At 37.2% G+C, this 13,408-nt stretch overlaps 1 protein-coding gene across 3 annotated transcripts in view; it reads right to left on the bottom strand.

Moving 5' to 3' along the window:
• The window catches only part of LOC126744515 (carbonic anhydrase-related protein 10), a 440,398-nt gene that overhangs the window by 150,016 nt on the left and 276,974 nt on the right, over positions 1–13,408 (bottom strand). For all 3 annotated transcript variants that reach the window (XM_050451949.1, XM_050451950.1, XM_050451951.1), the window contains one exon: positions 11,222–11,413. In XM_050451949.1, coding sequence (XP_050307906.1) covers positions 11,222–11,413 — 192 coding nt within the window. The remainder of the gene's footprint in view (positions 1–11,221; positions 11,414–13,408) is intronic.

Here is a 13,408-nt window from a genome sequence, read left to right as displayed (position 1 = left end):
GGGGGGTATACCCGAAAAATGAAAAAACCCAAACTTTGAAGGCCGATATCTCGGCTTCTATGAGAGCTATCGGGAAAATTCCAACGGTTTTGTCTTAGTTTCGTCATTCTAAATCCAACGAGACCATCCGCAAGGTTCTAGCTTTTACGATAGCCGAGATATGGCATTTTTGATGCCCATTTTTGGCCTCAAAAACGAGGTCGAAAAAATACTCGATTTCTTAGTTCTGCTCGGATTCCCTTATAACCCGGTATTTTCGTGATCTACTTGATGAGAACAATCCGCTGGTGTAGTTAGTTCGAATTCGAAAAAAAAAATTTTTCTGAAAAAAATCCAAACGGGGGGGTATACCCGAAAAATGAAAAAACCCAAACTTTGAAGGCCGATATCTCGGCTTCTATGAGAGCTATCGGGAAAATTCCAACGGTTTTGTCTTAGTTTTATCGTTCTGAATCCAACGAGACCATCCGCAAGGTCCTAGCTTTTACGATAGCCGAGATATGGCATTTTTGATGCCCATTTTTGGCCTCAAAAACGAGGTCGAAAAAATACTCGATTTCTTAGTTCTGCTCGGATTCCCTTATAACCCGGTATTTTCGTGATCTACTTGATGAGAACAATCCGCTGGTGTAGTTAGTTCGAATTCGAAAAAAAAAAAATTTTCTGAAAAAAATCCAAACGGGGGGGTATACCCGAAAAATGAAAAAACCCAAACTTTGAAGGCCGATATCTCGGCTTCTATGAGAGCTATCGGGAAAATTCCAACGGTTTTGTCTTAGTTTCGTCATTCTGAATCCAACGAGACCATCCGCAAGGTTCTAGCTTTTACGATAGCCGAGATATGGCATTTTTGATGCCCATTTTTGGCCTCAAAAACGAGGTCGAAAAAATACTCGATTTCTTAGTTCTGCTCGGATTCCCTTATAACCCGGTATTTTCGTGATCTACTTGATGAGAACAATCCGCTGGTGTAGTTAGTTCGAATTCGAAAAAAAAAAATTTTTCTGAAAAAAATCCAAACGGGGGGGTATACCCGAAAAATGAAAAAACCCAAACTTTGAAGGCCGATATCTCGGCTTCTATGGGAGCTATTGGGAAAATTCCAACGGATTTGTCTTAGTTTCGTCGTTCTGAATCCAACGAGACCATCCGCAAGGTTCTAGCTTTTACGATAGCCGAGATATGGCATTTTTGATGCCCATTTTTGGCCTCAAAAACGAGGTCGAAAAAATACTCGATTTCTTAGTTCTGCTCGGATTCCCTTATAACCCGGTATTTTCGTGATCTACTTGATGAGAACAATCCGCTGGTGTAGTTAGTTCGAATTCGAAAAAAAAAAAATTTTCTGAAAAAAATCCAAACGGGGGGGTATACCCGAAAAATGAAAAAACCCAAACTTTGAAGGCCGATATCTCGGCTTCTATGAGAGCTATCGGGAAAATTCCAACGGTTTTGTCTTAGTTTCGTCATTCTGAATCCAACGAGACCATCCGCAAGGTTCTAGCTTTTACGATAGCCGAGATATGGCATTTTTGATGCCCATTTTTGGCCTCAAAAACGAGGTCGAAAAAATACTCGATTTCTTAGTTCTGCTCGGATTCCCTTATAACCCGGTATTTTCGTGATCTACTTGATGAGAACAATCCGCTGGTGTAGTTAGTTCGAATTCGAAAAAAAAAAAATTTTCTGAAAAAAATCCAAACGGGGGGGTATACCCGAAAAATGAAAAAACCCAAACTTTGAAGGCCGATATCTCGGCTTCTATGAGAGCTATCGGGAAAATTCCAACGGTTTTGTCTTAGTTTCGTCATTCTAAATCCAACGAGACCATCCGCAAGGTTCTAGCTTTTACGATAGCCGAGATATGGCATTTTTGATGCCCATTTTTGGCCTCAAAAACGAGGTCGAAAAAATACTCGATTTCTTAGTTCTGCTGGGATTCCCTTATAACCCGGTATTTTCGTGATCTACTTGATGAGAACAATCCGCTGGTGTAGTTAGTTCGAATTCGAAAAAAAAAAAATTTTCTGAAAAAAATCCAAACGGGGGGGTATACCCGATAAATGAAAAAACCCAAACTTTGAAGGCCGATATCTCGGCTTCTATGGGAGCTATTGGGAAAATTCCAACGGATTTGTCTTAGTTTCGTCGTTCTGAATCCAACGAGACCATCCGCAAGGTTCTAGCTTTTACGATAGCCGAGATATGGCATTTTTGATGCCCATTTTTGGCCTCAAAAACGAGGTCGAAAAAATACTCGATTTCTTAGTTCTGCTCGGATTCCCTTATAACCCAGTATTTTCGTGATCTACTTGATGAGAACAATCCGCTGGTGTAGTTAGTTCAAATTCGAAAAAAAAAATTTTTCTGAAAAAAATCCAAACGGGGGGGTATACCCGAAAAATGAAAAAACCCAAACTTTGAAGGCCGATATCTCGGCTTCTATGAGAGCTATCGGAAAAATTCCAACGGTTTTGTCTTAGTTTTATCGTTCTGAATCCAACGAGACCATCCGCAAGGTCCTAGCTTTTACGATAGCCGAGATATGGCATTTTTGATGCCCATTTTTGGCCTCAAAAACGAGGTCGAAAAAATACTCGATTTCTTAGTTCTGCTCGGATTCCCTTATAACCCGGTATTTTTGTGATCTACTTGATGAGAACAATCCGCTGGTGTAGTTAGTTCGAATTCGAAAAAAAAAAATTTTTCTGAAAAAAATCCAAACGGGGGGGTATACCCGAAAAATGAAAAAACCCAAACTTTGAAGGCCGATATCTCGGCTTCTATGAGAGCTATCGGAAAAATTCCAACGGTTTTGTCTTAGTTTTATCGTTCTGAATCCAACGAGACCATCCGCAAGGTTCTAGCTTTTACGATAGCCGAGATATGGCATTTTTGATGCCCATTTTTGGCCTCAAAAACGAGGTCGAAAAAATACTCGATTTCTTAGTTCTGCTGGGATTCCCTTATAACCCGGTATTTTCGTGATCTACTTGATGAGAACAATCCGCTGGTGTAGTTAGTTCGAATTCGAAAAAAAAAAATTTTCTGAAAAAAATCCAAACGGGGGGGTATACCCGATAAATGAAAAAACCCAAACTTTGAAGGCCGATATCTCGGCTTCTATGGGAGCTATTGGGAAAATTCCAACGGATTTGTCTTAGTTTCGTCGTTCTGAATCCAACGAGACCATCCGCAAGGTTCTAGCTTTTACGATAGCCGAGATATGGCATTTTTGATGCCCATTTTTGGCCTCAAAAACGAGGTCGAAAAAATACTCGATTTCTTAGTTCTGCTCGGATTCCCTTATAACCCGGTATTTTTGTGATCTACTTGATGAGAACAATCCGCTGGTGTAGTTAGTTCGAATTCGAAAAAAAAAAATTTTTCTGAAAAAAATCCAAACGGGGGGGCATACCCGAAAAATGAAAAAACCCTAACTTTGAAGGCCGATATCTCGGCTTCTATGAGAGCTATCGGGAAAATTCCAACGGTTTTGTCTTAGTTTCGTCATTCTAAATCCAACGAGACCATCCGCAAGGTTCTAGCTTTTACGATAGCCGAGATATGGCATTTTTGATGCCCATTTTTGGCCTCAAAAACGAGGTCGAAAAAATACTCGATTTCTTAGTTCTGCTCGGATTCCCTTATAACCCGGTATTTTCGTGATCTACTTGATGAGAACAATCCGCTGGTGTAGTTAGTTCGAATTCGAAAAAAAAAAATTTTCTGAAAAAAATCCAAACGGGGGGGTATACCCGAAAAATGAAAAAACCCAAACTTTGAAGGCCGATATCTCGGCTTCTATGAGAGCTATCGGAAAAATTCCAACGGTTTTGTCTTAGTTTTATCGTTCTGAATCCAACGAGACCATCCGCAAGGTCCTAGCTTTTACGATAGCCGAGATATGGCATTTTTGATGCCCATTTTTGGCCTCAAAAACGAGGTCGAAAAAATACTCGATTTCTTAGTTCTGCTCGGATTCCCTTATAACCCGGTATTTTCGTGATCTACTTGATGAGAACAGTCCGCTGGTGTAGTTAGTTCGAATTCGAAAAAAAAAAAATTTTCTGAAAAAAATCCAAACGGGGGGGTATACCCGAAAAATGAAAAAACCCAAACTTTGAAGGCCGATATCTCGGCTTCTATGAGAGCTATCGGGAAAATTCCAACGGTTTTGTCTTAGTTTCGTCATTCTAAATCCAACGAGACCATCCGCAAGGTTCTAGCTTTTACGATAGCCGAGATATGGCATTTTTGATGCCCATTTTTGGCCTCAAAAACGAGGTCGAAAAAATACTCGATTTCTTAGTTCTGCTCGGATTCCCTTATAACCCGGTATTTTCGTGATCTACTTGATGAGAACAATCCGCTGGTGTAGTTAGTTCGAATTCGAAAAAAAAAAAATTTTCTGAAAAAAATCCAAACGGGGGGGTATACCCGAAAAATGAAAAAACCCAAACTTTGAAGGCCGATATCTCGGCTTCTATGAGAGCTATCGGGAAAATTCCAACGGTTTTGTCTTAGTTTCGTCATTCTAAATCCAACGAGACCATCCGCAAGGTTCTAGCTTTTACGATAGCCGAGATATGGCATTTTTGATGCCCATTTTTGGCCTCAAAAACGAGGTCGAAAAAATACTCGATTTCTTAGTTCTGCTGGGATTCCCTTATAACCCGGTATTTTCGTGATCTACTTGATGAGAACAATCCGCTGGTGTAGTTGGTTCGAATTCGAAAAAAAAAAATTTTTCTGAAAAAAATCCAAACGGGGGGGTATACCCGAAAAATGAAAAAACCCAAACTTTGAAGGCCGATATCTCGGCTTCTATGAGAGCTATCGGAAAAATTCCAACGGTTTTGTCTTAGCTTTGTCGTTCTGAATCCAACGAGACCATCCGCAAGGTTCTAGCTTTTACGATAGCCGAGATATGGCATTTTTGATGCCCATTTTTGGCCTCAAAAACGAGGTCGAAAAAATACTCGATTTCTTAGTTCTGCTGGGATTCCCTTATAACCCGGTATTTTCGTGATCTACTTGATGAGAACAATCCGCTGGTGTAGTTAGTTCGAATTCGAAAAAAAAAAATTTTTCTGAAAAAAATCCAAACGGGGGGGTATACCCGAAAAATGAAAAAACCCAAACTTTGAAGGCCGATATCTCGGCTTCTATGAGAGCTATCGGAAAAATTCCAACGGTTTTGTCTTAGTTTTATCGTTCTGAATCCAACGAGACCATCCGCAAGGTTCTAGCTTTTACGATAGCCGAGATATGGCATTTTTGATGCCCATTTTTGGCCTCAAAAACGAGGTCGAAAAAATACTCGATTTCTTAGTTCTGCTGGGATTCCCTTATAACCCGGTATTTTCGTGATCTACTTGATGAGAACAATCCGCTGGTGTAGTTAGTTCGAATTCGAAAAAAAAAAATTTTTCTGAAAAAAATCCAAACGGGGGGGTATACCCGAAAAATGAAAAAACCCAAACTTTGAAGGCCGATATCTCGGCTTCTATGAGAGCTATCGGAAAAATTCCAACGGTTTTGTCTTAGCTTTGTCGTTCTGAATCCAACGAGACCATCCGCAAGGTTCTAGCTTTTACGATAGCCGAGATATGGCATTTTTGATGCCCATTTTTGGCCTCAAAAACGAGGTCGAAAAAATACTCGATTTCTTAGTTCTGCTGGGATTCCCTTATAACCCGGTATTTTCGTGATCTACTTGATGAGAACAATCCGCTGGTGTAGTTAGTTCGAATTCGAAAAAAAAAAATTTTCTGAAAAAAATCCAAACGGGGGGGTATACCCGATAAATGAAAAAACCCAAACTTTGAAGGCCGATATCTCGGCTTCTATGGGAGCTATTGGGAAAATTCCAACGGATTTGTCTTAGTTTCGTCGTTCTGAATCCAACGAGACCATCCGCAAGGTTCTAGCTTTTACGATAGCCGAGATATGGCATTTTTGATGCCCATTTTTGGCCTCAAAAACGAGGTCGAAAAAATACTCGATTTCTTAGTTCTGCTCGGATTCCCTTATAACCCGGTATTTTTGTGATCTACTTGATGAGAACAATCCGCTGGTGTAGTTAGTTCGAATTCGAAAAAAAAAAATTTTTCTGAAAAAAATCCAAACGGGGGGGCATACCCGAAAAATGAAAAAACCCTAACTTTGAAGGCCGATATCTCGGCTTCTATGAGAGCTATCGGGAAAATTCCAACGGTTTTGTCTTAGTTTCGTCATTCTAAATCCAACGAGACCATCCGCAAGGTTCTAGCTTTTACGATAGCCGAGATATGGCATTTTTGATGCCCATTTTTGGCCTCAAAAACGAGGTCGAAAAAATACTCGATTTCTTAGTTCTGCTCGGATTCCCTTATAACCCGGTATTTTCGTGACCTACTTGATGAGAACAATCCGCTGGTGTAGTTAGTTCGAATTCGAAAAAAAAAAATTTTTCTGAAAAAAATCCAAACGGGGGGGTATACCCGATAAATGAAAAAACCCAAACTTTGAAGGCCGATATCTCGGCTTCTATGGGAGCTATTGGGAAAATTCCAACGGATTTGTCTTAGTTTCGTCGTTCTGAATCCAACGAGACCATCCGCAAGGTTCTAGCTTTTACGATAGCCGAGATATGGCATTTTTGATGCCCATTTTTGGCCTCAAAAACGAGGTCGAAAAAATACTCGATTTCTTAGTTCTGCTCGGATTCCCTTATAACCCGGTATTTTCGTGATCTACTTGATGAGAACAATCCGCTGGTGTAGTTAGTTCGAATTCGAAAAAAAAAAATTTTTCTGAAAAAAATCCAAACGGGGGGGTATACCCGAAAAATGAAAAAACCCAAACTTTGAAGGCCGATATCTCGGCTTCTATGAGAGCTATCGGGAAAATTCCAACGGTTTTGTCTTAGTTTCGTCATTCTAAATCCAACGAGACCATCCGCAAGGTTCTAGCTTTTACGATAGCCGAGATATGGCATTTTTGATGCCCATTTTTGGCCTCAAAAACGAGGTCGAAAAAATACTCGATTTCTTAGTTCTGCTCGGATTCCCTTATAACCCGGTATTTTCGTGATCTACTTGATGAGAACAATCCGCTGGTGTAGTTAGTTCGAATTCGAAAAAAAAAATTTTTCTGAAAAAAATCCAAACGGGGGGGTATACCCGAAAAATGAAAAAACCCAAACTTTGAAGGCCGATATCTCGGCTTCTATGAGAGCTATCGGGAAAATTCCAACGGTTTTGTCTTAGTTTCGTCATTCTAAATCCAACGAGACCATCCGCAAGGTTCTAGCTTTTACGATAGCCGAGATATGGCATTTTTGATGCCCATTTTTGGCCTCAAAAACGAGGTCGAAAAAATACTCGATTTCTTAGTTCTGCTCGGATTCCCTTATAACCCGGTATTTTCGTGATCTACTTGATGAGAACAATCCGCTGGTGTAGTTAGTTCGAATTCGAAAAAAAAAATTTTTCTGAAAAAAATCCAAACGGGGGGGTATACCCGAAAAATGAAAAAACCCAAACTTTGAAGGCCGATATCTCGGCTTCTATGAGAGCTATCGGGAAAATTCCAACGGTTTTGTCTTAGTTTCGTCATTCTGAATCCAACAAGACCATCCGCAAGGTCCTAGCTTTTACGATAGCCGAGATATGGCATTTTTGATGCCCATTTTTGGCCTCAAAAACGAGGTCGAAAAAATACTCGATTTCTTAGTTCTGCTGGGATTCCCTTATAACCCGGTATTTTCGTGATCTACTTGATGAGAACAATCCGCTGGTGTAGTTAGTTCGAATTCGAAAAAAAAAAATTTTTCTGAAAAAAATCCAAACGGGGGGGTATACCCGAAAAATGAAAAAACCCAAACTTTGAAGGCCGATATCTCGGCTTCTATGAGAGCTATCGGAAAAATTCCAACGGTTTTGTCTTAATTTTGTCGTTCTGAATCCAACAAGACCATCCGCAAGGTCCTAGCTTTTACGATAGCCGAGATATGGCATTTTTGATGCCCATTTTTGGCCTCAAAAACGAGGTCGAAAAAATACTCGATTTCTTAGTTCTGCTGGGATTCCCTTATAACCCGGTATTTTCGTGATCTACTTGATGAGAACAATCCGCTGGTGTAGTTAGTTCGAATTCGAAAAAAAAAAATTTTTCTGAAAAAAATCCAAACGGGGGGGTATACCCGAAAAATGAAAAAACCCAAACTTTGAAGGCCGATATCTCGGCTTCTATGGGAGCTATTGGGAAAATTCCAACGGATTTGTCTTAGTTTCGTCGTTCTGAATCCAACGAGACCATTCGCAAGGTTCTAGCTTTTACGATAGCCGAGATATGGCATTTTTGATGCCCATTTTTGGCCTCAAAAACGAGTTCGAAAAAATACTCGATTTCTTAGTTCTGCTGGGATTCCCTTATAACCCGGTATTTTCGTGATCTACTTGATGAGAACAATCCGCTGGTGTAGTTAGTTCGAATTCGAAAAAAAAAAATTTTTCTGAAAAAAATCCAAACGGGGGGGTATACCCGAAAAATGAAAAAACCCAAACTTTGAAGGCCGATATCTCGGCTTCTATGAGAGCTATCGGGAAAATTCCAACGGTTTTGTCTTAGTTTCGTCATTCTAAATCCAACGAGACCATCCGCAAGGTTCTAGCTTTTACGATAGCCGAGATATGGCATTTTTGATGCCCATTTTTGGCCTCAAAAACGAGTTCGAAAAAATACTCGATTTCTTAGTTCTGCTGGGATTCCCTTATAACCCGGTATTTTCGTGATCTACTTGATGAGAACAATCCGCTGGTGTAGTTAGTTCGAATTCGAAAAAAAAAATTTTTCTGAAAAAAATCCAAACGGGGGGGTATACCCGAAAAATGAAAAAACCCAAACTTTGAAGGCCGATATCTCGGCTTCTATGAGAGCTATCGGGAAAATTCCAACGGTTTTGTCTTAGTTTCGTCATTCTGAATCCAACGAGACCATCCGCAAGGTTCTAGCTTTTACGATAGCCGAGATATGGCATTTTTGATGCCCATTTTTGGCCTCAAAAACGAGGTCGAAAAAATACTCGATTTCTTAGTTCTGCTCGGATTCCCTTATAACCCGGTATTTTCGTGATCTACTTGATGAGAACAATCCGCTGGTGTAGTTAGTTCGAATTCGAAAAAAAAAAATTTTTTCTGAAAAAAATCCAAACGGGGGGGTATACCCGAAAAATGAAAAAACCCAAACTTTGAAGGCCGATATCTCGGCTTCTATGAGAGCTATCGGAAAAATTCCAACGGTTTTGTCTTAGTTTCTTCGTTGTGAATCCAGCGAGACCATCCGTAAGGTCGTAGCTTTTACGATAGCCGAGATATGGCATTTTTATTCATGTCAATTTTATTTAGAAAATATATTAAAATAAATATTTTCAATATACTTTAACTCAAATTTTTAATTGGAAAGAATCTTTAATAAAAAGAAGTGAAGAATTTGAGAAATCCGTCATTTAAAAAAATAAAAAAAATTAAAAAGTCCATCAATTGAAACAAACTAATTTTTTCTGCAAAGAAACACCACTTTAAAAAAATTTTATTACCCGAAAAATGAAAAATTCCAAACTTTGGAGATCGATATCTCGGCTTCTATGTGTGCTATCGAGAAAATTGCTACAGTTTTGCCTTAGTTTTATCATTCCGAATCCAACGAGACCTTTCGCAAGGTCGTAGCTGTCATATTAGCTAAGATATGGCATTTTTGAGACCCATTTTTGAGCTCAAAAACGAGGTCGAAAAATGACTTTTCCCAAATATTCAAACTACTCTTATTCCTTAAGTACTGCTCGAATCCTGTTATAACCCGGTGTTTTCGTAATGTAGGTGGTCTGAAGAAGACGCTGGTATAGTTAGTTCGAATTCGAAAAAATGCAATTTTTGGTGAAAAAATTCGATACGGGGGGGCATACCTGAAAAATAAAAAATCCCAAATTTTGGAGGTCGATATCTCGGCTTCTATGTACGCTATCAGGAAAATTCCAACTGTTTTATCTTAGCCTGGTCATTCCAAATTCAACGAGATCTTCCGCAAGGTCGTAGCTGTTACATTAGCCGAGAAATGGCATTTTTAGGGCCCATTTGTGGGCTTAAAAACGAGCTCGAAAAATGACTTTTTCTCAATATTCAAAATGCTCTCATTCCCTTAATACTGTTCGAATCCTGTTACAACCCGGTATTTTTGTGATGTAGGTGACAAGAGGAAGTCCGTGACCGGTACGTTGCGACAAATATTTTAATTAAAAAAAATTACGAATCGAAAAATGTCTTAAGAAACCGAGGGGGGCCAATTCTTTCGGCTTCATAAATCTGAGAGCAGCCTTTTATTGTTAGCTTGCTGTACCGGGGTCGTAAAAAGCGAATCGCCCCCAGGGGGAACATTCCTCGAGTAACCCCCCGGAAATTATACGCGAGTTTGTTACCTTTACATTTTTTATTCTCGTCGGATTGCACATAAACCTTAATCAAAAATCTTTTTTTTCCGTAAGGGAGGCCATTTATTACCCTAGACGCTCTCCAAGAAATAAATAATTAAAATGAACAATTTTGAGTTTTGAGCATTTAACGTCGCTCATTTGTTGGTTTAGGGATTAGTTTATTAACGGTCAGAATATTATGAAACTTTTAGGGAATATTGTTTAAGTAATTATTAGGCAGTGTTCTCAAAAGAGGTTTTGTACTGCTATAATTAACATTGTTCGAGGCTTTAGAGTATATTTTGTATCTCTCTTATACAGAGACTTTTATTTGGATATAACTTTTTTAGGTTAAATCACACAAAAGCATTGAAATCCAATTAGAACTAAAAAACGTTGGGCGCCCAAAAGTTGCACTACCAACAACAACAACAGCAATTGATTCGACGTTGAACTTACACGTACGTTTTAGTAATTGGCACCGAACGGCGGAATCGGACAAATTAGTTCTGAAAGCGAATTTAAGCCGTTTCACCCCCGTAATGGCCCATATTTGAGTTTCCACTTGTTTTATTTGGACCATATACCGAATCCGGCCCTAAAATCCACTTTCGACCACTACTGCAACGCTAATACGTTCTGGGGCGGCTTATCGTGTTTATTATCAGCTGCAAATATTGAGCTGCATATCGTTGATAAACATCATTAAATGGTCTATAAATATTTGTAATTTTTTATATGATAAATAGAAAAATTATTTGGACTTACCTCGGCAGGAAAAGCATATCCATTGATGCTATGCTCGCTTCCAAACTGATCGTGCAGTCCGTAATGAATGTGGATCTCTTGGAATTGATATCGGTAGGATAAGGGTCCTCCCGTGATGTTGATGTGACTGTGAGTGTCGTTATATGCGGTGAATATCACGCTGTGGCCGGTGTTGGTGATGGTACCACTAACCTAAAAATATTAAATTTATTTATGGAGTCCGGAGATGAGTTTGAAGGTAAATAGTATGATCAGAACGCTTAAATGTCTCTTGATTTAGGAATTTGATATAACTTGAACGTAAATGAATAGTGACTTAAATATAGACTTAATAATAGTGACTCCAAAGCTTATTTACCATGTGTACTTTTTTTTTATATACCAGGACTATTATATTGAGAATTAATTTTATAAATTAATATTATAGTATTCGTGATATTTTATGATTTTTTATATAATTAGGTTTATCAAAAAATAATTTATTAAATAAATTAATCAGTTTTTTTTTCAAGTAGCGAAACTTTCGTGATTTTTTTGTGTGGTTGCTATTGAACTGACAAAGAATCTTTATAAGGGTTTTTTGTTTCGATTTTAATGTTATATGTCTGAGTATTTTTTTTTAATTTTCAAAAAAAAAATTTTTTAGTTTTTAGGTTAAAAATTGGCTGTTTTCCGAGAAAATTTTTAATAACTCCTTTACTAAGCAATTTTGGAGAAAAGAGTATTCTAGCTTTATTTTAGGTATTTACCCATAGAAGAGAATGCAAAAATAAAAACAGTAATTTTCTATACAGTTTTCGAGAAATATGGAAAAATATAAAAAACAGTTTTCCTGGATTTTCTGGAAAACAGTCAGACATAATAAATTAAATTTTTTTTTAAATGATGACCCTCTTCAGGCATGATAACTTTTGTAAAAAGCATTTTTCTGGCCGACTAACAGTTTTTCCAAAACAAAAATTTAAACCATTTTTAAGAGAAATTTCTAAGGGTCCCTCCCCTTGAATTTTTACCAACAAGTAAAATTTTCACAATTTTTTTGTGGCGTTGCTATTAGACTAAGAAAAAATATTTATAAGGACTTTCTGTTGGTATTTTGATGTTATACGTTCCAGTAATTTTTTTTTTAATTTTGAAAAAAAAATTTTTTTTTCAAAATTTTTGGACTAAAATTTGGCTGTTTTTTAAAAAAAAATTATAACTCCTTTATTAAGCAATTTTATAGAAAAAAGTATTCTAGCTTTATTTTAGATATTTACCGATAGAAAAAAATGCAAAAATAAAAAGAGTAATTTTCCATACAGTTTTCGAGAAAAATGGGAAAATATGAAGAACAGTTTTCCTGGATTTTCTGGAAAACAGTTAAATATAAAAACCTAAAATATTTTTTGAATAATAGTCCTCTTCAGGCATAACAACTTTTGTAAAAACAATTTTTCTGGCAGACCAATAGTTTCTTTAAGAAAAAATAAAAACCATTTTTAAGAGAAATTTCTAGGGGATCCCCCTGAATTATTTTCAATGAGCGAAACTTTCACAATTTTTTTGTGGCGTTGCTATTGAATTAAAAAAATATATTTATAAGGATTTTTTGTTGGGATTTTAATGATATAATTTCCAGTAAATTTTTTTTTTAATTTTCAAAAAAAAATTTTTTCCAAATTTTTTGGACTGAAAATTGGTTGTTATTAAAAAAAATCTATATAACTTTTTTATCAGGCAATTTAGGAAAAAAAGGTACTGTAGCTTTGTTTTGGGCATTTATCCATAGAAGCAAATGCAAAAATAGAAACACTAAATTTCCATACAGTTTTCGAGAAAAATGGAAAATTATGAATACCAGTATTCCTGGATTTTCTGGAAAACAGTTAGATATAAAAACTTAAAATATTTTTTAAATGATAGTCCTCTTCAGGCATAACAACTTTGGTGAAAACATTTTTTTTGGCAGACCAATAGTTTCTTTAAGAAAAAATAAAAACCATTTTTAAGAGAAATTTCTAAGGGGTCCCCCTAAATTATTTTCAATGAGCGAAACATTCGCAATTTTTTTGTGGCGTTGCTATTGAACTAAAAAAAAATATTTATAAGGATTTTTTGTTGAGATTTTAATGGTATAATTTCCAGTAAATTTTTTTTTAATTTTCAAAAAAATTTTTTTTACAAAATTTTTGGACTGAAAACCTG

Source organism: Anthonomus grandis, chromosome 14 (genome assembly GCF_022605725.1).
Source record: "Anthonomus grandis grandis chromosome 14, icAntGran1.3, whole genome shotgun sequence".
NCBI classification, from domain to species: domain Eukaryota; kingdom Metazoa; phylum Arthropoda; class Insecta; order Coleoptera; family Curculionidae; genus Anthonomus; species Anthonomus grandis.
The sequence above is the reverse complement of the archived record's forward strand: the minus strand, read 5'-3'. Positions and strand labels throughout refer to the sequence as shown.